The 27,004-nt window shown below is 63.0% G+C and overlaps 2 protein-coding genes across 8 annotated transcripts in view; both read right to left on the reverse strand.

Moving 5' to 3' along the window:
• JAG2 (jagged canonical Notch ligand 2) overlaps nt 1-6,221 on the reverse strand; it is a 30,265-nt gene extending 24,044 nt beyond the window's left edge. For 2 of the 4 annotated variants that reach the window (XM_030930442.1, XM_030930439.1), the window contains exons 1-2: nt 5,338-6,221; nt 4,740-5,090 (exon numbers count right to left, since the gene is read on the reverse strand). In XM_030930442.1, coding sequence (XP_030786302.1) covers nt 4,740-5,090; nt 5,338-5,403 — 417 coding nt within the window. In that variant the 5' untranslated portion in view covers nt 5,404-6,221. The remainder of the gene's footprint in view (nt 1-4,739; nt 5,091-5,337) is intronic. The other 2 variants (XM_030930441.1, XM_030930440.1) reach the window with 1 other exon arrangement.
• A 4,024-nt stretch (nt 6,222-10,245) lies between these two features.
• On the reverse strand, nt 10,246-18,992 carry NUDT14 (nudix hydrolase 14). Of its 4 annotated transcripts, XM_030930443.1 has the most exons (6): nt 18,804-18,992; nt 15,424-15,467; nt 14,694-14,758; nt 14,265-14,502; nt 11,400-11,584; nt 10,246-11,045 (listed from the first exon to the last, which is right to left on the reverse strand). In XM_030930443.1, exons 1-6 carry the CDS (start codon nt 18,882-18,884, stop codon nt 11,029-11,031), a joined length of 630 nt encoding a protein of 209 aa, XP_030786303.1. In that variant the 5' UTR covers nt 18,885-18,992; the 3' UTR covers nt 10,246-11,028. The 4 variants fall into 4 exon arrangements, with proteins under 4 accessions (XP_030786303.1, XP_010375218.1, XP_010375220.1 ...); XM_010376916.2 differs by lacking the exon at nt 11,400-11,584 and having other exon boundaries at nt 10,724-11,045; XM_010376918.2 differs by lacking the exon at nt 11,400-11,584 and having other exon boundaries at nt 10,724-11,045; nt 14,694-14,725; nt 18,804-18,975.
• Nucleotides 18,993-27,004: the final 8,012 nt, after the last annotated feature.

A 27,004-nucleotide genomic window follows, 5' to 3' on the forward strand; every position in this document is an offset into this window, starting at 1 on the left:
CCCAGCCTAGGGCACTGCATGGTCCAGCACACCTCATGGCCCAGGGTACTCCAAAGCCCAGGCACCCTAAGTCCAGTGTACCCCCAATCTACAACATCCCAAAACTCAGGCCACCCAGGTCCAGGGCACCCCAAAGCCCAGGGCACTCCAGGTCCAGGGCCCTGCACGGTCCAAGCCAACACAGCCTCCTAGACCCGCTGCCCCACCAACGCCCGACTTGGTTTCTTCCCCTTGGCCTCACATCAGTCTCCCGCCCCCCACAGAGCACCGGGCTTGGTGCAGGCGCCAGGAGCTCCAAGCACAGATACATTTCCTGAAACCTGAGCTTCTGAGAGGCCCAGGCCTCTGCCACCATTGTCACCCGAGGGAGGGAAGAGGGGGTGGGGGCAAACACCATGCCCAGGGCTCTGGGCCCCAGGGCCACAGCAGGAGAAGCAGACCAAAGCCCACCCCACGCAGGAACCCAGACACCCATGCTCCACACCAGAGACCAGCCAGGGCCTTGCCTGGGTGCACCTCCCCATCCCCAGCACACCCCTCTAGGTCCCAGGCCCCCCACTGTGAAGACGGTGGCAGCCGGGGCCTGCTAGCACCTGCCATAAAGCCCAGGGTACAACTGATGCCAGCCACACCCCGCTCAGGCCTGGGATGTGGGGATAGGAACCCCAATCAGGCCTGCGGTCTGGGGACAGGGACTCTGCTCAGGCCTGTGGTCTCAGGACAGTGACCCCACTCAGGCCTGGGGCTGGGGACAGGGACCCCGCTCAGTCCTGGGGCTGGGGACAGGGACCTCGCTCAGGCCTCCGGCCTGAGGATAGGGACCCCACTCAGGCCTAGGGTCTAGAGACAGGGACCCCGCTCAGGCCTAGGTCTGGGGACAGGGACCCTGGCTGGGGCCTGCGATTGCAGATCCTTGTCTTCCCACCCCCACCCCATCACCAGCAACTCAGGCCGGAGCCTGGCTCCACAAGCGCCCCTTCATTGGCCTAGCTTGCTTCTCTCATCAAGACACCACAGAGCCGCCCAGGAGGGCCCCTGAGAGCCACAGTCCCCTCCCACCCAGGCCTGCTGCCTGCTCCCCTGCCCCGCACCCCCCACCCCACCCCCGCCTTCCTATCATGCCGCAGCTTTCACCCTTCAGTCCACCCTCAGGGACCAGTGACAAACCCCCAGCCCACTCTCCAAACCTCCCTAGCCAAGGGCAGTCCTCCCTGGCTCCCGCGGTCCCCATGTTGCCTGGGCACTGAAAGCCCCACCGTGCCCCCATACCAAAGCTTTGAACAAGACCCCCAGTGTACAAGGCAGACATGCTCTGAGCTCCCCCTAGCTCTGGGCCCCAGGGCCACGGCAGGAGGAGCAGACTGATGCCCACCCAACACAGGAACCCAGACACCCACGTTCCACACCAGACCGACCAGCTCTCCTGGTCCCTACTGGGAAGGTATGAGAAGAAGGTGGCTCCGTGTGCAGACAGGATCCCCTGAAGGTAGGGTGGGGAGGCCAGGGCCCTGTCAGCCCCAGCCCCAAGCTCAGAAAAAACAGGAAGCAGCATGGGGCTGAACCTCATGCCTGCCTCGAGCAGCTTAGGTGGCCCCAGGCACAGACCTCAGCCTGGCCCACCTTGAGCCCTAGTTGGGCTGGATGCAGGGGGCGGGCTCTGTAAGAGCCTTCCTCCCTAGGGCGAAGAGAAGAGAGGAGAGGGAAGGCTGGGAAGGGGAGGTACTGGACAGTTCGGGAACCAGGCTGGGGGCACAAGCAGAGCCTGAGCTGGGAGCCCAGCAGCCCTATCCGACTTCGTGAGACCCGCAATGAAAAAGCACCACCTCGCCCATTTCACAGGTGAGAAAAGCTCAGCCCCAGCGCCTTCTGACGGCCCAGGACCTCAGGCCTCCTGAGCTGACAGACACAGGGTCAGCCACAGGCCCACCTCCTATATCTGCAGGGCCCTCACCCATCCCGTTCTCCTCACAAGCCCAGATCTGTCACAGGGACCATGCTCCACCCACGCCACCCCGCACAGCTGACCTGGAGCCCAGCACGCACATGCCGAGACAGAACAGGAGAGACCCTCGCTGGCAGGCAGGATCCTGGGCTCCTGGCTCCAGAGATGGGCCAGCCAGGAAGGCACGGCTTCCAGCTGCACCTCTGAGGGCAGGGCCCTGGCTGCCCAGGTCACAGCCAACTGCCACCACCCTGCTCCTCCCTCAGCCAGCAGGTGCCCCCTGGGCCTGCCACCTACCAGGCCCCAGAGCAAAACTCCCTGCTGCCCCCACCATGATCCTACTCCTCTCCAAACCTCCATCACCACCTGCCATGCCTACAGAGCACCCGGGGTGCGTGCACACACGCAACTGGGAGAATGTGGCCTCACCCTGCCAGCTACAAGTCAGGCACCAGGACCAACCCAGGCTGATACCGGCCTCCTGGGGATGTCTGGGGGTGGAGCCAGGAGAGGAGGGGCAGCCAGGCAGCCTGCTGGCACGTGGTCCACCACCTCTTCACATCTAAGACCCCGGGTCCACCCACCAAGGGAAGCTGAGCCTGAGACCAGCACAGATCCATGAGTCATAGACGGCACACAGACCCCGGCCGCAAGAAGCCAGGCCAGGGGGCAGAGGGCCATCCAGCCAGGCCTGGGTCACCAGCAGAGACCACAAGGTGGGAGAGTCACTCAGGGGGCAGGGGGCAGAGGGAGTGAATGCAGAGCCCAGACGCCCCCACTCCTCTTCCACAAGACCCTCTCATACTCTTTACTCCAGAGAGCCCAAGAGCCCTGCGGGCCTGGGCAGGATACCACCCTAGCCTCCAGGCTGAAACCCCTCAAGTCCCAGGGAGCCTGAACTTCCCGTCACAGCCAAGCACACCTCAGATCACCACACAGAGCAGGACCTCGGCAAGCCAGGGCAGTGTGGCCACAGGCTGCTGCCGCCCGGGTGCAAATACCAGGGTGCTGGCATCACGGCACAGCTCCCGCCCGGCAGCCAGGCCACATGGCAGGAGACCAGGGCTGCCCCCAAACATGCAGCTATGCCTCTGCCCTGGCCCCCAACCCAGAGACAGGCCGCCTGCCCCCTCCTGGGGCATTCGAGGAACCGGCTGGAAGCAAGAGGCAGGGAGGTGAGCTGGCCCCGAAACCCAGTGCCCGGACTCCAAGGAAGGCAAGGGCCTGCCCAGTCCCATCCCACACCTGACCGGCTAGCCAGCGGGGCGAAGAGCCAGGGCGGACACGCGATAGCCCGCCACATTCCTCCAAGACCTCCCTGCCCCCACACCCACTGCTGCCAACTCGAGCAGAAAACACATCCTCAGGTAGCGATGTGGGGCCACGCTGGCTCAGGCCCAGGTGCAGATGACAGGCTGCGGGCCCTGCTCAGACCTGCCTGCCGCGCCGCCGTGGGGGCGAGGGGCTGGGCTTCTCACAACTGCCTGGGCCCTCCCATGCCTCCCCTGCTTTTCCATCAGGGGGACACTTTCCCCACTCTGAGGCCCCTCGGGTCAAGGGACACCCAGCGGGGTGCTCAGGGGTTGAGGACATGGCCAAAGGGGACTGTGGCCAGCTTCCACAGGTGGGAGCTCAGGAAGGGGTGAGGATAGGGGCAGCAGGCAAGGCCGCCAGCCAGGGCTTCAAAGGTACAGCACACGACTGGGAGCCAGACACGACAGGCCCAACTGGCATGACCTCGGCAGGGCTTGCCCTCAACTCACAATCTCTTTAGGGCCCAGGATACCAGGTGGGCACACTCCTGTGCCTCCTGCTGGCTGGAGCCAGTTCCTGGCTCCCAGATCCATCTACTCCCTGATCACAGGTCTGCACGGTTTTCTCATTTCAGCACCCACCCAGTTCCAGTCCCCCAGCACAGTGACCAAGCAGGGAAGGACCTCTGGGCAACAGGGCAAGGCCCTGCTCCACGGAATGAGGTAAAGTGCCCAAAGCCTGGGCCTGCCCACCTACCACTACCCGCCCACCAGCCCACTGCGATGAGTACCTGTTTCCCAGTGACACTGGACCCCCATCACCCTTCCTCCCAGCATGCCCAGGCCAGGGCCCCTGCCTGACTGGCTACCTGCCAGGGGAGACCAGAGAGCCCCAACTCAGTTTCTGCCCCTCCAAACGTTAACAAAACCTAAAAAAATCCACAAACAGGGCAGTGCCATAGAAGGTCACAGCACCAGGATCCCACCATCTCTGCTTCTGAAAGATCTTGGGCCAGCATCGGGGGCTTTCGCCGACATAGGCGTTAGGCGTTAGGCTCTCCCGGGCCTAGGTCCCACCGCGCCCGCCAGTGCCCCCCAGGCATCCAGGAAACTGCAGGGCAGGCGCAGGCTGGCCACGGGCCCGGGGCGGCTCCGTCAGGGCCTGCCCTAGACCAGCCCCAGCACGCGCTGCGCACATGCCTCCGCGGCCTGCCCGGGACCTGGGCGCCTCGCCTCGCCTCCCCACCCAGACAGACACGCGCAGGGCGACGCAGGCACACGCCGCAGGCCGCCGCGCACGCGGGACGCCGCCGCCCCGCCCCCGCCGCGACCCCGCTCCCGGTGGCCCTGTGGCCCCGGCGCGCCCACGTGGCCAGGCGCGGACCGAGCCCCCAGAGCACGCGCCCCCTGCCGGCCCCGCCCCGCCTGGGCGCGCGCGGCTCGCACGCAGACCCGGCCGCAGGTGCTGGGAGGCTGCGGAGCGCGAGGGGCCGGGGTGCGGAGGGAGAGGGAAGGGCTGGAGAAGGGAAGTGGAGCACACGTACCGGCCAAGCGAACTGGAAGGGGATGATGACGAGGCCCGGGTCCTGGTCGCCGCCAGCCCGGGCCCGCGCCCGCGCTCGGTCCCCCGCAGCGCCCGCCGGCGGCAGGTAGAAGGAGTTGCCGCCCAGCACAGGCGTGGCGCCGTGACCGTAGCTGCAAGGCCCCGTGGGCGTCACCTTGGCCTGGTACTCCTTAAGACACACGCGCACGTACGTGTCGCACTCGTCGTGGCCGCAGCCCCCCGCGCGCGTTGTCCGGCCGTCGCCGTCACAGCAGGCGCCGCTCAGCAGCTCCCCGTTCACGTTCCGCAGCGCGCTCAGCTGCAGCTCGAAATAGCCCATGGGCCGCGCCGCCTAAAAATAAGGCAGCGGGAGAGCGGAGGGAGGCGCGGGCCGGGGTCGGCGGGCCGGGCGCCACGGGTGGGGGAACAGGCCCCGCCGCCCCGCCCCCACCCAGCCGCGCCCGCTCGGAGCCCCCACCGCCGCGCGCAGCCTCGAGGGCTTCCGAACCGCGGCGGCCCCAGGCAGTGCCCGCCCGGCCCCGAGGGGCGGCCCGGTGTGCCCCGTCTGCGACCTCCGCCGCCCCCGCCGCCCCGCTCACCTGCACCCAAAGAGCCAGCAGCAGCACCAGCCGCCGGGGCAAGCGCCCCCGGCCCTGTTCCCGCATTGCCACCGCGACCCGCCCGCCCGGCCTCGCCGCCGCCGCCCGCGCCCGGCTCCCAGCCGCCGCGCCGGCCTCCTAGCGCCCGCCCGCCCTCCGAGCGCCCGCAGAGGCAGCGGCAGCAGCAGAGGCGGCGGCGGCGCGGGCGGGGTCGAGCGCAGCGCCGCGGCGCGCGGGCCTGGGCGGCGGGCGTGCAGGGGCGGCGGCAGCTCCGGCTCGCTGGCGGCCGCGGTCCGGCTGCCCGGTCCGGCTCCCACCCGGCGGCGACGGAGGCGACGGTGAAGGCAGCGGGTCCCGGCCTCGGCTCTGCGCGCCCGCGCTCCCGGCACCGCAGCCAACAAGTTCGGAACGAGACTGACAGCTCGCTCGCCCATTCGTCACCCGCGCACCTGCATATGCATGAGGGGGCGGGGCCGCGCCGCGGGGTGGGGCCGGGGGGGGTGTCCGGGGGCGCCCCAGGCTTTAAAGGCGGCGGAGGGCGTCGCCTGCCAGCGCCCCGGCCTGGCGTGCGCCTCCCAGGGCGCCCGGGCGGCGGGGACACGGGGCCTCAGGGTCAGCGCGGGCCGCTGGGGCCCCGCTCACACCTCCGCATGAGTCGGCGAGGCGGGCGCCAGCGCCGCAAAGCGGCCTCCCTTCCTCGGCCTGGGCTCCCGCCGGGTGTCAGAAACCAGGGGTGGGGTGCCCCGAGGTTGCCGTGTGGTCCCCTCCCATCAGTGCGCCACCGCCGCGCTCCTCGAAGTCCCAGAGGAGATGCCGCCTCCTGCTGTGATCAGGGCTCGGCCCCCACGCGGGTTGGCGCGGCCCTGGGGCCAGAGCCCGGCCCAGCCCCTACTGCGCGCCCCCCACCTCCTCCGGGAATCTCCCCCTCTCCGCGCCGCTCCTGCCGCCTCCACGCCGGCTGCAGGGGGCGCTGCGCCCCTCCGACACCCCTGCCTTCCCCTCTGCGAGGCGCGCCGGTCATGCAGCCAGTCAACAAATGCTCCAGGGTGCAGACTGCTCAGCTCGGCGCTGTCTTCGGTTCGCCAGGCCATGCCCTCAGGAAATGCTCGGGCCGCATTCCCCGTTTCCCGCCTCTCGCCCCCAAGCTCAGGTCTGGGTTTGGGGGGCAAAAGGAGGGAAACGGGAACAAAAGTCGGCAGTGCCTGTCTCTGAAGGCTACTCCAAGAGAGGCCTCCCCCTGCTGCCCTGGTCACCAGGCTTCCACACCCCATCCTCTGCAGTCACCTCCTTGCCCTCTCCCTGGGTGACCTCGAGGCTCCGCCACAGGGTCAATACCAAGGGCACCTTGCCTCTCCTCCACTGAGTGCAGTCCTTTCCGAGGCTAGGGGTCACCTTGGTGGTTAAAGATCCCCACATGGACCAGAGGGGTCCTCAACCCATCCCCATGATAACTGAGCTGTCTTCTCTCCCCCTAGCTCCTCTGGCAAATCTGCCCTGTGCCCGGAGCTGGGTGACAGTGTAGCCCCCCAGCCTGGAGCAAGTCACTGCCACCATGGGGCTGGGGCTGAGGGCTGAAAGAAGAGAGCTTTGGAGGCACAGGGCCTATGAACACCCCATATGCAAGGTCTGCCTGCCTCATCCCTATTTAGCAACCCCTCCAGGATCCAGGCCGCAGGCTCAGCTGAAGGTCCCTAAATGGGTGGGTCAGAGCCCCCCATGCCCGCCTCAGCTGGCTCTGCTTACTCAGAATGCCCACCCCAAACCTAGTAGCAGGTAGGCTTCGTGGGGATTAAGACATAAGCCAGGATAAGGCCCGCACAGAGACCCCCACCAAATAAGAGAATCCAAGCTGTGTTCAGAGCCTCCCAGTTTCCGCCTTCTGGTATGTGGGCAGTGATTACCGCCTACGGGGGGAGGGGCTCCCTGTGGAGATGCCACCCCTCCTATGCTTTGGCCTGGGGGCAGGTACTCAGGTCCTCGAGAGAAGGAAGCCCCGGGACAGAGGAGCACCCTGCCCGGCTCCAGAGGCCCAGGGCTCCACCCCACCTATGCCCACTGCCCCACTGTGGTGGGGGAGGGGTGCTGGGTGCCTCTGCTGGGCACTCAGCCAAGTGGTGAACAAGGGAGACTCCATCCCTGCATACCCCCAGGAGCTCCCGGCCCAGGGGTGGAGAGAGGACTTAGACAAGTAATGCGGAACCTGGCATAGGGGGCCGCCAGAGGGTTGACGGGCACGGGTTAGTCGGGCCAGGAGCTGAGAACAGCATGTGTCAAGGCCCTGGAGCCACAGGAGCGGGACCCTGGTAAGGGTCCTGACTACAACCCAAGGCCAGTGGTGACATGAGAGTCCTCCCGCTAAGACCCCACAGGGGTCACCAAAGCAACTGAGCGGGGTGGGCTGCAGTGACCTACATTTTCACAAAGACCCCTGGTTGTGGGGAGGGGACAGGCACAGGGGTGAGGTCAAGGATCTGCCACGGTGCAGGTGAGGGGAGGGGATGGTGGCTGGGCTGAGGTGGGGGAATTCCAAGGTAGGAGGGAACCCAGGGAACAGCCCCTCCAGGTTCCCCTCCCTGGTCCAGCTCCCAGCTTCCTGCTTTTGGCCAGCTGTGGGAGGAAAGGATTGAAGAGGCTGGCCACGCAGCGGCTAGTGGCCATGCGGCTGAACTTTGAGGGCTTGTGTGGGGCCTGTTCCCGCAGCATCTGCATTTCAGCCAACGCGCCCCCAGCTCAGAGCTGTCTCAGCGCGGAGGCCCCAGTGAGGGATGCGCACTCATCTCAAGATTCAAGCTCAACCCGGTAGGGGCCGCAACCTGCCTGGAGCCCTGCCCACTGGCCTGCCCAGCCTCAGGGTACAGAGCCCAGCCCATCCTGCCAAGCAGGGGGATGGCGACCCCACTGCCTCCCTCCAGGTCCTTTGGAGTGAGACCTGCCTGGGTATCCATGGCCCAGGGCAGGTGGGTGAGCATCAGGGCAGTACCAAGGGGTCAGTCCTTGCCCTCCTGCCCAGGGTGGCTCCCTCTCACTGTCTCCTTCCGGTCCTGTCCCCAGGTCCTGGCCACTACCTGGACCTCATGATGTCTACGAGAGGACCCAGGTCAGGAAGGTGGCCGCACCCGCCCTTGGGGAGGAGGGGGACATAGGAGGCATCGGAGAGGGGATCCCTTTCCTGCAGGAATTTCTGCAGCCCTTGAGCCAGAAATTCCAGGCAGTTGGACCCTGGTTTGAGTTCCCAGAAGGCAGCAGTGGGAACCCTTGCCCCTTATACAGATTTGACAAAAAGCATTTGCCCCCTGGTGCTGCACCTTGCTGGGTGAGGGGCTGAGATCAGCGGGGACCAGGGCTCCAGCCCCAACCCTCACCAGACCAGGCTATCCAATCTCTTCTAGAAAGGGACCTTGTCATTGTCCTGGGGCCCGCTGGACCACAGCACCCTCCAGCCTCCCAGAGCCACCCGTCCCCCAGCCTGGAGGGCTCCCACTCTGAGGGGCTTGGGTGTGCTCTGAAGCAGGCAGTGCCCAGCTTGTGTGCAGAGGGCAAGGGTGCAGCCACTCAGCCTGGCCAGGGGCTCTGGGCCCGTCGGGCATTCCTGGGGACCAGGCTGGGGACAGGCTGCCAGGGGTTTGGACAGAGCCGGCGAGGCTCTGGAGTAAGCTGTGCTTCCGCCGGGTCCTGCAGTGCTAAATATAGCAGACAGGGAGGGGAGTTTCCGGTTACAACCCCCTCTCCAGTGCCGGGAAATCAATGCCAGCTCCATTAGGCCCGGCAGCGCTGCCTGCTGACCCACCCCATCAGGCTGCGGAGCAGAGTGAGGGGCTGGACTGCACCCAGGTCCGGGTGCCCTGTCACCTGTCCCCTCGGTGCTTCAGGGGCCAGACCCACCTGGTGCCTGCGAGAGGTCCCTCTGAGGCAGTGGGCAGCCTCTGCTGGTCAGCCCGGAGGGCCCACTGCACTCTCGTGGGGTCACCAGGCAGGCTGCTGGTAAGGGCAGCACAGCAGGGCTGCTGTGGGTCAGGCAGAGCTCCTGTCCTGTGAATATCCTGCTGGGGCCTCATCTGGGTAGGGGGAAGCTGAGGCTGGCCAAGACCCACGCACCCATACGTGACAGTCCCTCCCTGGCACACACCTCATACCAGACAGCCCCTCTGCGGCAGCCCTGTCACTGGCCTTGCTGATGCCCACAGGGTTCCACCTGGGCCACAGCCAGCATTTGCATACAGGTGGCACTGCTTTTGTGGGCCCCTGAGGCACAGCCTCCTCAGGACAGCCTCCAGTGCCAGGCTGCCTGGCACTGTGCTGCATGATAACAGGGGGTCAGTCCCCTCCTCCCCACCCAGGGTGCCCCCCTGCAGGGTACTGAGGCTCCCTTCACTTCACAGTCCCCTTCTCTATCTTCCTGAGAGCCAGAGCCTGGACCTAATGATGTCCAGGAGAGGATCCTGCCCAAGACTGATGGCCCAGCAGTGCCCTCAAATGCCCACAACCAGTGCCAACACAGCCATTCACCTGCGGAGCCCTTACTGTGCACCTGTGGCCCAGGAAGCAGACCAGGTCAGCAGGGTTCCTGCCCCACAAGCATTGTGGGCACCTGGGCAGCAGCTCTGAGCTGCACGCATCTCCCACAGCCCCACCCTCAGGACACGTCAGAAGGCAAGGCCACGGCATACGGGCCAGAGACGCTCAGGGGCCAGTAGAGCCTGGTGCTGGGCGGCCCAGGCTGAGGCCGTGCCCCGGGACCAGGATCGGGTTAGCACCAGGAACCTGGCCCCGTGTCCCCACCCTGTGCCGCCACCCCCTCCTCTGGGGGCAAGCCTGCAGACATTTCTGCATACCCCACAGGCCGAGGAAGGTCCCCTGGAAAACTTCCAAGGCTGGGGGTGCATGGACAGCTACTGGGGCCCCCGACATGGGGCAGCTTTGGCTCCGGGCTCCTGTGGAGTGGCTCTAGCCCAGCTCATCAGGGTGGGGACTGCTCACTTGCCCCAGGAGCAGGCAGCGCACTTTCCCTGCAGTGAGCAGCCTGCAGTGCTGCCTGCCCCATCCCGACAACTGAGGACTGGCTCAGCCACCACTCCTGGGAGCACAGCTCACACTGCAGCCCCGTGACCAGCAGGCCCACCCCCAGGCGTGCCATGCCACCCTCCATAAGTCCCAGACCGCACCCCTCCTAGTTCCAAGAGAAGGCACAGCCTGGCCCTGCCCATGGCATCCCCAGGCCTGTCCTCAACCCCACACCAGCCACTTGCATGGCCTGCCACCAGTTGCTCCTGCTACCGGAGAGCTCGCCATGTCCCGAGGGCCATCTCAGGTCAGGGTCACTGCTCCCCGCCCCTTCCCCAGTCCTCTCCAAGGCCCTGGTCACAGCTCAGAACCAGCAGGCAGAGGCTGGAGCTATGTAAGCCTTTATTGGGTCTGCAGGGTGTAGGGTAAGTGGCCAAGACTGGCCTCTGTCTAGAACCCTGGAGTCTCACTGGAGATCCAGGTTGGGGGCCACCTGGCTGAGGAACCACGAGACACCAAAGATGACGCCGAGGGTCTTCGGGATGTCCGGGTTGTCTACAAAGGCCTGGGCGCCTTCCAGGGGCAGGTGCACCACCTCAATGAGCTCACCTTCCTCCGCCAGGCCCCCACCTGGACCACTACGCTGGGCGTCTGTCACCTCTGTGTAGAACATGGTCTGTCTGGAGCCAGTCAGTCCCACTCCAGACCTACGGGTTGAGACAGGGTCTGCTGAGTCACCCCGCTGGCCCCCTGGCCCTTCTACCACCCTCTGACCCACCCTCTCTACTCTGCTCCCTCCAGCTCTCCAGTAGGCAGGACTCTGGGATGCCCTCTCCCACCCGGATGCCCACCTGGTGTGCACGCCCGTGGCCCCTCCCCCAGCAGGGCATCCCTTCCCTGATCAGGTTGTACTCGCCAGGTGGGGAGGGTATTGTAGACGTGATTAAGGACCCTAGGCAGTGACTTAAGCTCATCAAAAGGGAGAGCATCCTAGGCGGGCATGGCCCAATCAGGAAGCCCTCCAGAGAGTGGTTCAACACCAGAAAGGGAGAAATTCAGACCTGTCCTGCTGGCCCTGAAGAGGAAGCAACCGCCATGCTGGGAGGGGCCAAGAGCCAGCAGAGAGGTGGGACCCAGTTGCCAGCCACCAGGACCTGAATTCTGCCATAACCACGTGGGCCAAGGACGCCCCATGCCCCCATGAGATTGCAGATCCGGCTGACAACCTGCCTGAAACCTGTCAAGGCTGAGCAGAAGACCCCACCCCTGTATGCAGCCCCCAACCACAGACACCCTGAGGCTGTTCCTGGTGGTGTTTGGAGCCCCTCAGTCTGTGGCTGGCTGCAGAGGCCCACGCCAGACCCCAGCCCATACCCGGGGACACAGGCTGGCTGGGAAGCAGGGACAAACCCCAGCACGCCAGGAATGGCCTTCCCGCAAGGGTTCCCCACCAGGCACCCACCGGACACAAGTTTCAAACTAGGGAGAGCATGCACTGACCCCCGCAGCATGGCAGAGTGGGGTGGGGTGGCAGCGAGGTCCCCAGGATCAGGTCCAGTGGCCCAGGTTGGGGAGGGGTGAGAGGGAGCCCCCTCCCTCAGTGGGCAGTGGCCAGAAGGGGGCTGCTGGCAGCCAGGAGGGTTCAGGCACCAAGGGAAGGTGCCTGGACTGGTGTGTGTGGAGGTAGACCACGGGCTAGGAGGACAGGATGGCAGAGGGGCGAGGCTGCATTCTGGAATAGGAAGGGGAAGGCGAGGTGTGGATCTGGGGAGAAACAGGGACTGAGGGGCATCTGGGAAGATGACCAGGGGGTGGGGGAGCCCTGGCTCGCCCCAGGAGGGGCTGTCGGGTACCATGAACCGAGGCCAGCTGGAGGCCTGCAGGGTGGAGGCCGCCCTCTGAGATGGGCCCAACATGCATGGGCAGGGAACATACTGGGGGCTTCCATGCCCCACCCTCAAGCCTCCCCACCCCAGACCGACCTTACCCAGCTGCTTCCTTGCCCTCTAGCCCCTCACCTCCCGCAGACCCCTTCCTGATGGCCCATTTCCGGTGGCGGCCACAGCTGCACCTCTGGGGGAAGTGGCGGGTCTGGGGTTTCCAGCCCCGGTTTCCGCTGGCTTGTGAAGGAGACAGGCCCGGCCCTTGGCCCGGGCTGAGAGGAATCTGCCAGCCAGGCTGGGCAATGCCTCCCCCACCCCAGGGCACGTTCCAACTTCACTCCATCACGCCCCAAGCTGACTGCCTTCCCGGGCCTTGTCCTTTGCAGCGGCAGGTAAGAGGCCTGGCTCACCTCCAGAATCAGACACAGGGAGCCACGGGCCCTGCCACAGGGTGGGTGAACTTTGCTGTCAGTCCAGCCCCCATCAGGCCCTCAAAGACAGAGGCCCTGACCCCTAGTCAGCCGCATCTCCAGTCCTGCGTCCCTGAAGCCACGGCCTGCTCTTCACAATGCAAGTCTAAGCAGGATGCCCACTTTCCAGAGCCCTCCTTGGCTCCCCAGCACCCTCACAATCAGGCTGTGGCCCAGAGATTGTGCCAATAGAACCACCGCGACCAGGGCTGCTTGACCACTTGCCCTGAGAGCCTATGCCGTGCAGCCCCTCTGCCAGGATTCTGCCCAGGCCCACCTCCTCCGGGGGGACCAAGGGGACTCCAACCCCTCCCATGCCTCCCAGCTGTGCTCAGTACCACGGGCCAGGGAGGTGGGGCACAGTGGGCATGGCCGGCCACGGGGTGTACACCTGCAGAAAAAGAAGGCCCACCCTTCACACCCAAGTCCACCCTTCAGCGTGGAAATTCTGTTTTGTTGAGACAGAGTTTCGCTCTTGTTGCCCAGGCTAGATGGTGCAATCTCGGCTCACCGCAACCTCCGCCTCCGGGTTCAAGCGATTCTCCTGCCTCAGCCTCCTAAGTAGCTGGAATTATAGGCTCCTGCCACCACACCTGGCTAATTTTGTATTTTTAGCAGAGACGGGATTTCTCCATGTTGGTCAGGCTGGTCTCAAACTCCTGACCTCAGGTGATCCACCTGCCTTGGCCTCCGAAAGTGCTGGGATTACAGGAGTGAGCCACCATGCCTGGCCCAGCGTGGAAATGCTGCCTTTAACTTGGAGTCCACCTACCCAGGCAGGAATGCGCCCAGGTGAAGTCCTTGAGGCTGCTGAGGCGGGAGGGCCGCAGGTTCAACCCTGAGTGGCCCATGTGCCAGGCTGACAGGCTCAGAGACTTCCGGTGCTTCTCCCAGTGGAGTGGGCCCTGGCCTCCAGAGGAGATTGTGGAGGCTGGTGCTCAGCTGGTGGGGCTGGGGGGACTCTGACACCCTCCTCTTTCCCCAAGATCTCAGCTGGAGTCAGGAGCCCATCGTAGTGTCCCTGGGGAAGTGGATGGGCTTCATCCCAACATCTTGTCCTGGGAAGGCAACCCCAGCTGGCAGGCCTTACGGGGCAGGAGTTGGCGCCTCGACTTTGGTGGGGTCATGTCCCGAAGCACAGGCTCCAGGCCGTGCCTCTTCCCCAGGAGAGCTGGAGCCACTCCTTCTCCAGCCCAGGACTCAGCTTCTCCCTCATTCCTGAGCCACCCTCTGAGAACAGAGCTGTGACTCACCCCCACCCCCAGCACCCGGTCTTAATCCTACAGGAAGTAGAGGCACCTGTCAGCAGCAGCTGCCACCCGGCCTGCCCCACACGGCTGGGGGCCGCAGGCTGGAGGCATGGGGCTGAGACGCTCCAGAGAGCCCCAAGAGCCCAGGTTCCGGCCTGGCTTAGGCTCTGAGGCGCACTCTGTCCAACCCTCCCCTAATCCCATGTTGAAAAACAAGGAGAAATCCATCCTGCTTGCACACTCCTGGGGACAGGGCCCTCACTCCCAGGAAGCCCCTCCCATCTCGAGCCACACCACAGACCTGAGGGCCTGGTCCCACTCACCAGTATGTGGTGACCCGGCGCAGATCAGACGGGGCCAAGTGGTAGCCACACTCCTCCCAAGCCTCCTTGCAAGCCACTTCCTCCAGCGAGAGCCCAGGCTGGTCCACAAGGCCGGCACACAGCTCAACTGTCACCCCCGCTGAGCCGGGCAGGGCTGGCTGCAGCTCCCGGGGCCTGTCCTGGTCTACAGCTGCTAGGGACCCTGGGAAGTGGCGCTCCACCTCGCCCGCATACACAGCTGTGTGGGAGGAAGCCAGACTATGCTCACAGCCACGTGGTGGCCACCTCCAGGTCACCCGCGCAGCCAGGCCCCCTCCCAGGGCCTCAGCTTCCCCTGGAGCCCCCTCCCACGTCTATATTCAGACCCTCAGGACCACAGGGACCTGAAGGTGACCCTGCGGATCCCCTTCCCACCCCAGCTGGCCTCACCTGGCCGGAACTGCTTCACCAACACCAGACTCCTTCGAGACGAGTTGAATAAGAGAACGGTCACGCTGTGCACGGTGGGAGGGGCTCAGCACAGAAACACTCCACTGGCCCTGCTTGGGGCCCTGCCTCCCACCTTTCTGTTCCCAGCATGGCCATCCCACCTCCTTGCCAGCAGCCCAGGGAGGTCAGGCCCCTTGCTCAGACAGGATGGCTGAGGCCCAGGCAGGACAAGAGCTGTCCAGGGTCAGAGTCCGGCCAGGACCCAGACCTGCTGTATTCCAGCTGGCAGGACAGGAAGCAGGGGGCAGGGAAGGACACATGGGCAGCTGAGTAGGTCAGGGTGCTAGCAGCTGCGGCCGGGTGACTGACAGGACGTTTGGCCCTCACTGACCAGCTGCCCACCGGCCACACTCCTCGACCCATGTCGCCATCCAGCCCAGACCCTGGATGCTAGGGGCAAAGGCTCCGGGACGACCTCTCCCTGCCCTGAGAGGACCTGCCCACTATCATGGTCCTGGTGCCCTGAGCTAAGACCTGACTCAGCCCCCAGGCCTCAGGCTGACCCCTCAGGGACAGGAAACTCAGAGGCCAGGCAGAGAGAAGGGACTTTTGGAGCCCACGCAGGGAACAGAAACGTCAGGCAGGAGAGGGCCCCTTCCCCCTGGGCCCAGCGTTCCCGTGGACATCAGTCTGGGGCTTCCCCAGTGGCCGGGCTGGGCCAGGCTCTCACCTGTCATGCGTCTTCATGAAGTCCCAGGACTTCTGGGCACCGTTCTAGAAGAGGCAGATCAGCGGTTACAATGTGCCAGGATGGGCAGAGGTGCTTGGGGAACCGAGGAGGCCACAGACCCGCTGCACCCACTCCTAACCAGGGAGATCGGCTCACGGCCTGGGCCCACGGGACCCAGGAGCTGCAGCTCCCGTGGGCAGAGGCGCAAGCAGCCTGGGAGGGGCAGGGAGGTCGAGGACAGCCTAATACCCTAGGAGTGAGGCAGAAGACCAGGGCAAAAGGCAGGGAAGGTGTCCAGGCACCCCATGAAACACTGCCCAGCACAGACCGAGCACAAGGGGCTGCAGAGAGACGCACACTGTCACCAAGTATAGGGAGGCTCAGGGAGGCTCAGGGAGGCAGGCATGACTCCCTCACAGCAGGGCAGGGAGGCCCCACAGGCAGAGGAGAGGTCAGGTTTTCCTGCTGAAGCTTCCTTGGGCCGCTGAACAGGGGGAGATCCGAGGGCACGAGGGGCCGGCACCAGGAGCGGACGGGACAGGGTGGCACCCCAGGCAGGGAGGAGATGGCACTGCAGGACTCGGTGACTGTTGTGATGGTGACCAGGCTGGGCCCCGCCTCCCACCCTCCCATCCCCAGTTTCTGGCCTTGGCTTTCCCACATACCCTGTGGTCCTGTTCTCCCGTGGCCACCCTCCACCTTCCCATGCCCACATGCTGGACACGCCGCCCTGGCAGGCCCCTGCACCCTGGGTGGGCAGGTGTGTGGGCTGGGCCTGCTGGGGGAGGCTGGAACTGACAGATTCTGAGATGCACTCCCATGTTGGGGGCTGGGCCTGGGGTCCCACGGGGTCCCATCTCTGGCAAGCTCAGCCCATCTGCCACTCCGAGGCCCAGGTGAGCTGCTCATCCCACCCTGAGGCCTCTGCCCAGGCTGTGAAATGGACAGAGGCTTGAGCAGCAGAGACACAGGAAGTGCAGCTGGGACTGCAGTAGAGGGAAGCAGCCTTCCTGAGGACTTCCGGAAGAGGTGACAGAAGTCAGGGAAGGGATTCTGGGCAGGCAGAGGCACAGAGGCCCTCTGAGCTTGGCTGGGAGGCAAAGGCGTCCTGGGAGGAGAGTGCCCATTTCCAAGGGAAGGGAGGGCCAGTGTCCTGTGCAGGTCAGGCTGCCCAAGAGGCTGTGGGGTACCACTCCCGGGAGGCGAGCCCAGGCCTGCCTGACATCCAGCCACCCCAGAGCCAGCCACTCAGCCAGGGCAGGCTTCAGGGAAGCCCCCTGCCCACAGCCTGCCATGTACCTGCTATGCCCATGCCCCCTCTCCACCACTGCTTCCCCCTAACATCACCCCATGCAGGTCTCAAGGACCCTCTCAGCTCAAGGTCAAAGGTGTGTCAGACCCTTAGATCCAGCCAGGTCAAGGTGCAGGAAGGTTCAGGGAGGCCACTGAGGCCTGGGAGAGGGGGGCAGGGCTGGGTGCAAACAAAGCCGCATCACCTCAGAGCCATGGGGGTCCCCCACCTTTGGTCTGCCTGACATCACAGGCCTCCCCTGGCTGGATGCAGCAAAAAGCTGAGGGCTGCAGCTGTCCCTGGGTGGCAGCCAAGGTCCAACCCAATGTCTCTTGGCCCTGAGGAGACGCCGCCCGGCCTGAGCCTACATCTGTGTCCACCATAGCCACGGCCCACACCAGCTCAGCTCTGGTTACCAGAGCTCTTCAGTAGAGCAGTGCCAGTGGGTTGCCCGCTGAGGCTGCGAGGGCTGCCCTGAGCGCTTCACGGGAAGTGAGGGAGACAGTGCTGCCACCAGGGCCACAGAGGGCACCTGACTGGGCTGTCCTGTACCTGCTGCCTGAGGCCCAGCCCTGTGGGAACTGTGCAGCCACAAGCAGGCATCCCATGTGGCCACCAGGGAAAAGGGCAGTGACCCCATGTCCCCACCTGCTGTACCTCGACTGATGCCAGCTGCCCCCCGCCAGCACCACCAGCTTAGCTTTGCCTTGGGGAGAGGGATCCCCTGTCCTCCAGAGCCAACAGGACTCCCACAACAGGGGAAGTGAGGGGCACAGGGCCTCTCTCAGGCTGGGGGCCAAGAGGGCTTCACAAGGATGGTGAGGGGCAGTGTCCTGGATGTGATGGGGGGACAGGATGCCCCCTGAGGGAGGCAGGCAAGCAGAGGGGCACGGCGACCTGGACCACCTGACCTGATAGAGAGGCTGGGGGTGCTGGACTGACTGTGGCCAGGAAGGTAGTCTTTGCCTAAATGGCATTCAGGAGCTCTGGCAGAGGGGAGATCTGCTGGGGGCAGGTGGGCATGCAAGCCAAAGGTGGGGCCCGAACCCGACAGGGCTGGGCTTAGAAGAAGACAGGCTGGGACTCAGTGATCCACTGGATGTGGGAAGAGGATGGCAGTAGCTCCTTCACCCAACACATATGCCTCATGCCTGTAATCCCCATGCTTTCAGAGGCCAAGGCGGGAGGATTGGTTGAGGCCAGGAGTTCAAGGCCAGGAGTTCAAGACCAGCTTGGGCAACAGTGAGACCTCGTCTTTACAAAAAAATTTAAAAACAGCCGGGTGTGGTGGTGTGCACCTGTGGTCCCAGCTACTGGGGCAGGGGCTGAGGCAGGAGGATCGCTTGAGCCCGGGAGGTTGAGGCTGCAGTGAGCTGTGATCATGCCACTGCACTCCAGCCTGAGAGACAGAGAAACACCCTGTCTCAAAAACAAAACAAAACAAAATATTCCTTGTGAGCCTACCATGTGTCTGGTGCCAAGTGAGGCAACACAGCCCCTTGTGTCGGGGCCTGGCATGGGAGAATGTGACACCCTAGGAGGTGGGGAAGGCTGAGCTTAGGCAGATGGAGACTCCAAGGAGGTGCCCTCCCTGGAAAAAACCCCAAGGCGGAAGCCCACTTTGAGAGCCTCGCTCAAATTCTCACTCAGCTCCTTCTCCTGCCTCCCTGCTTCCGCCCTCTGCGCTCCTTGCTCCTCCCTCCTCCGCCCAGCTATCTCCTCCTTCAAGTTGTAGCATGAAAGCCACCACTTCCAGGAAGCCTTCCCCGATCCCCAGGGCAACCAAGGAGTCCCACTGCCAAAAGGGTCGGATTCGGGGGACGGGAAGGATAGGGCCCAGCAATGCTTCCTTGAAAGGATGATCGGTGTCCCCTCAGATGTCCCTCCTGCGGCCCCTCCCCGGCCTGGGGGCTCACTGGGTCTGGGAACCCGCGATCCGCCGGGCGGAGAAGGGGCCGACCCGGAGCTCGGCGGGAGTCGGGGGCGGGGCTCCGGGGCGGGGCCCGCAGCGCCGAAGGCTGTGGGCGGGACGCGGGTCGTGGGCTGGGCCGCCGGCGGGGGCGCGGAGGGCACGGGGACGCGGGCTCACCTGGCGGTAATGCAGCGTGAGCGGCCGCAGGTAGGGTGAGGCGGCGCAACGGCCCACGGACGCTCCCTCGATGCGGTCCATGGCGGCGCCAGGACAGGCGGGGGTCGCGACCGCAGCAAGGACCAACCCGGGGCAGCGCCCTGGCGGGACGGGAGCCTTCGGGCGGGCGCGTGACGGCGGCTCTGAGCATGCTCCGTGGGTGCGCGGGGCGGGGCGGGGCGGCCGAGGTGGGCGGGGCTCGCAGGTGCCACCTGTCGGGTGCTGAGCGCCTGGGGGCGCCGGTCTCCGCGGTGCCAGGGGAGCCGCGCAGGCACGTGGGCGTCGTGCAGAGGAAGGACTGGCTGGGTCGACCCCGGCCTCCGGGCGGGGCCAGCCAGACCGGAGTACAGTGCTTGGGTGGGACTCGGGACCTCTTGGCTGGGGGAGGGAGGGCCTGGAGGTGGTTGGAGCCAAGGGCCTGCCCCTTGGCCCATGGGTGCGATGGGCCGAGTGGATGCCTCCCCACTCTGGGGATGGACCACAACCCCGAGATTAAGTTACTCCAGGGGTCCGCGGGCGGGGCTGGGGACGGAGCAGCACCCCAGGGAGGGAGGGACTGGGCCCAGGAAGAGTCACGGGAGACCAGACAGAGGGCTCTGGAAAGAAGCCAGGTGAGAGGAGAGTGGGGCGCGGGAGGGGCCAAAGCTTGGGCCGAGGGGGCTTCCCCTCGAGGTTCCTGGTGTTGAGGGTGGCTGGGAGCTGCCACTCTGTCTCTGCAGCTGTCCCTCCTCCACTCCAAAGCCAGCTGCCCTTCCCTCCTCCTGCAAGTTCTACCTTGATGACGGTCCTTCCTGGGTGTGGAAGGGTCCCAGGCAGCTGCAGTTCTTCCTTGGGCATGGATTCCAAGGACTCCCCCCAAATGCCACCATGGCCTCCACAGAGGCAGGAAACAATATTGAGGCAAGGGAGCTAAGGCCCACACTGCCCTGAACCCTGACCTGCACCTGCTTTCTGAACTATGGCCCAGAGGAACAGGCTCAGGGTGGACTGGCCATATGGGCTTGAAATAGACTCCCAGATCCCTGTTCACTATTGCCGTGTAATGAAACACTCCAAAGCTTAATGTCTTAAAAGTGCCCCTTTATCGCCTGGCCTATGGATGGCCCAGCTCAGCCAGGCAGCCCTGCCTTGGGGTCTCTCTGCAGTTGTAATCAGGTGGCAGCTGGTGCTGGAGTCGTCTGAAGGCCAAGAGGGGTGGACCGTCCAGGATGGCCTCTTCACCCCTGGCCCTCAGTTGGGTGGCTGGAACAGCCAGGGCCAGCTGGCCTCCCTTGTGGCTGGTGTGGGCTTCCCCGCAGCCTGGTGGTCTCAGGGTAGTCGGATTCTCCCGCAGCAGCTGGCTCCCTCCAGAGCACGTTCACCAGGCCAGGCCGCCAGGCGTTGTGTGACCTGGCCTCAGATGTCATATGGTGTCATTCCTACTGCATCCTCTGGGTCAGAAAGTCCTGGGCCACCCGCAGATTCCAGGGAAGGGGTATCACCAGGTGGGAATGCTGGGGAACACGGTCATGAAGCCAGCATCCAAGTCCTGCTGTCACCGCCCCAGTAGCTCTACAGGGGCCTGTGTCTCCCCGCTTTAGCCATTCCTGGTGTCCCAGAAGCCAGAGAGTTTACCCACCAGAGCACCCAGCCCAGAAGCTGGCCCCACCCCATCCCACAGCCAGGCAGGCCTCTTCCTCTGGTGCACGAGGGGTCCAGGGTAAGTGCGCACCTTCGCATGTCCCGTGCAGGCCCCTTCCTGCCTGTGGTTGTGTGGAAAATGAGGATGAGTCTCAGCTTCCAGCCGCAGCAGCCCTGGGGCAGGCAGAGGCAACAGTAGCCCCATCAAGGAGCCCCTGGGAGAGCCAGCAGCTCTACAGAGCACCGTGCTCCTCAGACTCACTCAGGTCGAGGTGCCGGGCAGTGCGGACTGCAGAGCTGAGCTGCATGAAAATATCAGCAAGGTGCCTACTGTGGGACGCAGCCTGGCGGCTCCTCAAAAAGTTAAGCGTAGAATTATCCTGTGGTCCAGCAACTGTCTTCCTGGGTGCCTACCCAAAGGAGTTGAAAACAGACACTCAGATAGATGCTTGTTCACAACAGCCAAAGGGAAGAACAACACAAGCATCCGTTGCCAGGTGAATGGATCCACAAAATGCAGTGTAGACGTGTAAGGTAACACGACTCAGCCATGAGGAGAGAAATTCCCACACAGGCTACAGTGTGGATGAACCTTGAGACATTATGCTCAGCAAAAGAAGCCAGATGCAAAGGCCACGTCTTCCACGATTTTGTGTATATGAAATGTCCAGGCCGGGCGCAGTGGCTCACACCTGTAATCCTAGCACTTTGGGAGGCTGAGGCAGGCAGATCACATGATGTCAAGAGTTTGAGACCAGCCTGGCCAACATGGTGAAACCCTGTCTCTACTAAAAATACAAAAATTAGCCAGCCGTGGTGGTGCGCGCCTGTAATCCCAGCTACTCGGGAGGCTGAGGCACAAGAATTGCTTGCACCCAGGAGGCAGAGGTTGCAGTGAACTGAGATCTCGCCACTGCACTCCAGCCTGGGTGACACAGCAAGACTCCATCTTGAAAGAAAGAGAGAGAGAGAGAGAGCGAGAGAGACAGAGAGAGAGAAAGAAATGTCCAGAACAGGTAAATCCATGAGACAGAAAAGCAGCTGTGGGCTGGTGGGGCTGAGAGCGAGGAGAATGAAGAATGCTGACTAATGGATGCTGGGTTTCCTTTCTTTTTGGGGTGAAGAAAGGGTTCTGGAACTAAGTGCTGGTGGTCGCACAACAGTATGAATGTACTACATGCCACTCGGTGTGCACTGTGTCGTGGTTAATGTTCTGTGAATTTCAGTTCCATTTTAAACAAATTTTATTTAGAGACAGGGACTCATTATGTGGCTTAGGCTGGACTTGAACTCCTGGCCCCAAACAATTCCCCCACCTCGGCCTGCTGAGTAGCTGGGGCTACAGGTTCACACTACCATGCCTGGCTCGGTTCAATTTTTTGTTTTTAGAAAGGAAAAACCTGGCCGGGCACGGTGGCTCAAGCCTGTAATCCCAGCACTTTGGGAGGCCGAGACGGGCGGATCACGAGGTCAGGAGATCGAGACCATCCTGGCTAACATGGTGAAACCCCGTCTCTACTAAAAATACAAAAAAAAAAAAAAAAAAAAAAAAAAACTAGCCGGGCGAGGTGGCGGGCGCCTGTAGTCCCAGCTACATGGGAGGCTGAGGCAGGAGAATGGCGGGAACCCGGGAGGCAGAGCTTGCAGTGAGCTGAGATCTGGCCACTGCACTCCAGCCCGGGCGACAGAGCGAGACTCCGTCTCAAAAAAAAAAAAAAAAAAAAAAAAGGAAAAACCCATGTCACTGAGGCTGTTCGGAACATTCCACGCTGTCTATGACCATAGGGCCACTGCCCACAGGTGGAGCCGAGGACAGGGCAAGTGAGACCTGCTGTCCCTCCTCACAAGATGGAAAGGGAGAAAAGGCAGAAGCAGCCCAGACACTTTACCAGTTCCTTCTGTGCACTGGGGTGGCTCAAACGGGGGTTCGGGACAGGCCTGATGTCACAAGGTATTAGGACAGGCATGCCAGTAGGCAGAGGACAGCCTCCCTGAGGACACGACCCTCCCCAGGAACCCGAAGATCCAAGTCAGGAGAAAGGAAGCTGTCCTGGCAGGAGGAGACCGAGGCCGGAAGAGGGGCCATGGCCCTGGGGGCAGTTCCCTTGGCCTGTGTTTGGCACATCCCCTGGGGCACTGGGAGTCTTGGAGGGGTTGGGCAGGGCAGGTGGTCAGATGGCCCTCTGGGAGGTCACTGCCCCTGTGGGCGGTCACCGCAACTGCCTGGGGCCAGGGGAGGAGGGGACTGGTCTGAGGGCCTTTGGCTGTCCAGAGCGGTGGCTGTGCAGAGGGTGGCTTTGGTCCCCATGGAAGCGGGTGCAGGAGGAGGTGGAGGAGGAGCTTGGTTTAGGGAGGGGCTGCAGGAGGGGGAATGAGAGGACTCACTGAGTCACGGTGGAGAGCTCTGAAAAGCCACCTCTGGCTTTGGCAGTGTGGGAGCTTCAGAGACCCTGCTGAGTGTAGTGGCAGAGGCCCCTGCAGACGCCCTGTAGCAGGGCCAGAGGGCACCAGCGTCAGCTCCCCAGGGCTGCCAAGGCAAACCCAGCAGCTGGGAACAGCACAGCCATGGCCTTCCAGCCCTGGGGAATGAGTGTCCAAAATGCATCCTACCGGGTGAGGGTCAAGGTTCACAGGGCGGCTCCTTCTGTGGGCTCCAGAGGAAGATCCATTCCTTGTCCTCTCCAGCTTCCGGAGGTGCCCCCGGCCCCCTCCTCATCTTCAAGGCCATCAGAGTGCCCCTCCGTCCTCTCTCTGACTCTGCTGCCATCCTCATGTCTCCACTTCCACCCTCCTGTTCCCTCTTCTGAGGCCCTTGTGACCACATTTAGGGCCCCCGGGGTCACCCAGGACCATCTTCCCATCTTGGGTCCTTCTGTAGTCAAACCTGCTAAGTCCCCTTTGCCACAGAAGCTGCATACTTGCAGGTTCTGGGGATCCAGGTTTGGACTCTGGGGAGGATGCATCGGGAGGGCGTCACCACCAGAGCAGGACCCTGTGGCACCAGGATCTGCGGCCCAGGGCCTTGCCTTGCAGCGAGTGGGCCAGGTTCTTGCAGGACACGGAGAGATTGCTGTGGGCTTCTGTCCTTCCTCTGTAAGGGGAATGAGGCAAGGTCCCCTGCTAAGGATGAGATGGGAGGGGAGGGAGGCAAAGTGGCCTCCGTTGGCAGGGGGCTTGGGTGTGGGCCCCGAGGGAGCCTGGGGAGCAAAGCTTCCTGATGACGCCCGGCTGGGGGATGCTCCTGGGTCATGCTGGATGGAGGGCAGGTACAAGGTGGGCCACTGGGCTCCTCCAGGACTCAGCTCCTTCCCAGTAAGGTCACAGGCAGCAAGTAGGTCAGAGAGTTGAGGACGCTGAGCAGGGAGCTCTAGACATGACAGAGCCCAGGTGAGGGGCTGGGGGCTGGGGAGGACGTCGGGGAGCCAGGGGCAGGAGGGACGTAGGGGAGCCGGGGGCGGAGAGTCCGAGGTAAGTGCAGAGGGAGGGTCCGGAGAGAGGCTGAGTTGAGGGGAAGTTGGAGGAGGGTCAGGATGGGGGGTCAGGAGGTTTGGGGTGTGGGCACGGAAGTCCACTTGGTGTGGGCAGGAGTTGGGTGCAGAGTGCTCATAAGTGAGCAGAGTGGCAGGCTCCAGGATTGGCCGCAGGGGGCTAAGGGGGTACAGCAGAGACCACACCCAGAGGAACGGCAGGGGGCTGGGCCGTGTGTATGTGTGTGTATGTGTGTGTGTGTATGTGTGTGTGTATGTGTGTGTATGTGTGTGTGTATGTGTGTGTATGTGTGTGTGTATATGTGTGTGTGTGTGTGTATAAGGCAGAGTGTGTGAGAGAGGGAGTGTGAGTATGGGGGTGTGTGTGAGTGTGTGCGAGGGTATGTGTGTGGGGGGTTTGGGGGTGTGTGTGTGGGTGTGGGGGCTATGTGTGGGGGGGTGTGAGTGGGTGTGTATAGGGGTGTGTGGGAGGTGTGGGTGTGTGGAGGGGGTTGTGTGTGGGGTATGTGTGTGAGTGTGGGGGTGTATGTATGTGTGTGGGGGTATGTGTGTGTGTGTGTGAGAGTGTGGGGGGGTATGTGTGGGGTGTGTTGGGGGTGTGTGTGGGGGGGTATGTGTGAGTATATGTGGGGGTGTGTGTGAGTGTGTGGGGGTTATGTGTGGGGTATGTGTGGGGGTATGTGTGTGTGTAGGGGGTGTGTGTGGGAGGTATGTGTGTGTGGGAGTGTATGTGTGTGAGCATGGGGGGTATGTGTGAGTATATGTGGGGTGTGTGTGTGGTGGTTATGTGTGGGGTATGTGTGGGTGTGTGTGTGTGTGTATGGGGGTGTGTGGGGGGGTGTGTGTGTGTATAGGGGTGTGTGGGAGGTATGTGAGTGTGGGGTGTGTGTGGGGTATGTGTGTGTTAGTGTGTGGGGGTTATGTGTGGGGTATGTGGGGTGTGTGTGTGTGTAGGGGGTGTGTGTGGGAGGTATGTGTGTGTGGGGGTGTGTGTGTGAGCATGGGGGTATGTGTGAGTGTGGGGGTGTGTGTGTGGTGGTTATGTGTGGGGTATGTATGGGTGTGTGTGTGTGTATAGGGGGTGTGTGGGGGTATGTGTGTGTGGGGGTGTGTGTGTGTGAGTGTGTGGGGGTTATGTGTGGGGTATGTGTGGGAGGTATGTGTGTGTGTGTGTAGGGGGTGTGTGTGGGAGGTGTGTGTGTGGGGGTATGTGTGTGTGAGCATGGGGGATATGTGTGAGTATATGTGTGTGTGTGTGAATGTGTGGGGGGTGTGTGTGTGTATAAAGGGTGTGTGTGGGGGGTATGTGTGGGGTGTGTTAGGGGTGTGTGGGGGGGTATGTGTGAGTATATGTGGGTGTGTGTGGGGGGGATTATGTGTGGGTGTGTGTGTGTGTATAGGGGCTGTGTGTGGGAGGTGTGTGTGGGGGGGTGTGAGTGTGGGGGGTGTGTGTGGGATATGTGTGTGTTTGTGAGTGTGTGTGCAGCCAAGCTTCTGCACTGAGTAGGAACAGGGCGGCTTCACTAAGCAAAGGGGCTGAGCAGGTTGGAGCACCTGTGACCCAGGAGTGCGCTGCAGAGGAGGCTGAGTGTAGAAAGGCTTCCTCCCAGGCCGAAGGTCCTGCCTTTGTGAGGTGCTTGGCAGGGAGAGCCCAGGAACTCCTGTTTTTTTCTGGGCACCTGGAAAAGCCTTTTCTTTTCACCCATGATAGGGAGTTTTGGTGATGGTTAGGTTGTTTTTTTGGTTTTTTTTTTTTGGTGGGGTGTTGTTTTTGTGTTAGGCAGGGTCTCACCCTTGCCCAAGTTGGAGTGCAGTGGTGCGATCTTGACTCACTGCAGCCTCGACCTCCTGTGCTCAAGTGATCCTCCCACCTCAGCCTCCTAAGTAGTGGGGACTACAGGTGTGCACCACGACACCCAGCCAATTTTTTTGTATTTTTTGGGGGGATGAGGTCTTGCTATGTTACCCAGGCTGGTCTCAAACTCCTAGGTTCAAGCAGTCCTCCCTCCTGGGCCCCCACAAAGTGCAATCAGGCATGAGCCAGTGACCCAGCCTGTTTTGCACGTCCTAAGCTACATTATCTTTTGTCTTGCCTAATCTCACAGTAGGCTCAACCTTACCCTGTCAGCTGGAAGTCCCAAGAGAAGAGAACTGAACAGAGCCTGGGGTCAAGGTGTCTTCAGCCTCCCGGGGACTTCACAGGAGCCGTTCAGGGCCATCGGTGGGTGGGGACTGGAGGATTCTAAGGATGCCCAGGTCCCCACAGTCAGGGCATCTGACAAGGCTGGCAGGGGCTGCTCTGCAGCTCTGCTTCTAAACCCCCAGGGCCTTGCCACCGTGTCCTAGGTCCCAGGCATGAGTCAGAACACATACAGTGGGAAAGCAGCATCCTTAGCTGCACTGCAGGCGCCACCCGGTGTCACACTCTACTCTCAATGGCCAGCTCCCACGCAGGCACAGCCAGCCTCCAGACCCTCCCTTCACAGGCCTCTGAAGGCTCCCTTCCCCTTGCTCTGGTGGAGTCCGTCCTGCAGCCACTTCTTGAGACAGGGGTGCATGGAAGACACATTCTGAGCACTGTGCCTATCTGAGAATGTCTATTACACTCTCATCCTTGAATGATAGCTGGGCTGGGTATAGAAGTCTAGCTAGGGCCGCACGTGGTGGCTCATGCCTGTAATCCCAGCCCTTTGGGAGGCTGAGGCAGGTGGATCACCTGAGGCCAGGAGTTTGAGACCGGCCTGGCCAACATGGTGAAACCCTGTCTCTAATAAAAATGCAAAACACTAGCTGGACATGGTGGCACATGCCTGTAGTCCCAGCTATTCAGGATGCTGAGGCAGGAGAATCACTTCAGCCTGGGAGGTGGAGGCTGGGAGCGATCTCAGTGAACTGAGATCGTGCCCCTGCACTCCAGCCTGGGTGACAGAGCGAGACTCCATCTAAAAAAAAAAAAAGAAGTCTAGGCTGGAAGTCACTTTCCTGCAGCGTTTTGCAGGCATTGCTTCATTGTCTGTTTGCCTCCAGGGGCTGCTTCCACTTCTCAGGCCATGC

The sequence above is a fragment of the Rhinopithecus roxellana genome, chromosome 5 (genome assembly GCF_007565055.1).
Source record: "Rhinopithecus roxellana isolate Shanxi Qingling chromosome 5, ASM756505v1, whole genome shotgun sequence".
Lineage (NCBI taxonomy): Eukaryota > Metazoa > Chordata > Mammalia > Primates > Cercopithecidae > Rhinopithecus > Rhinopithecus roxellana.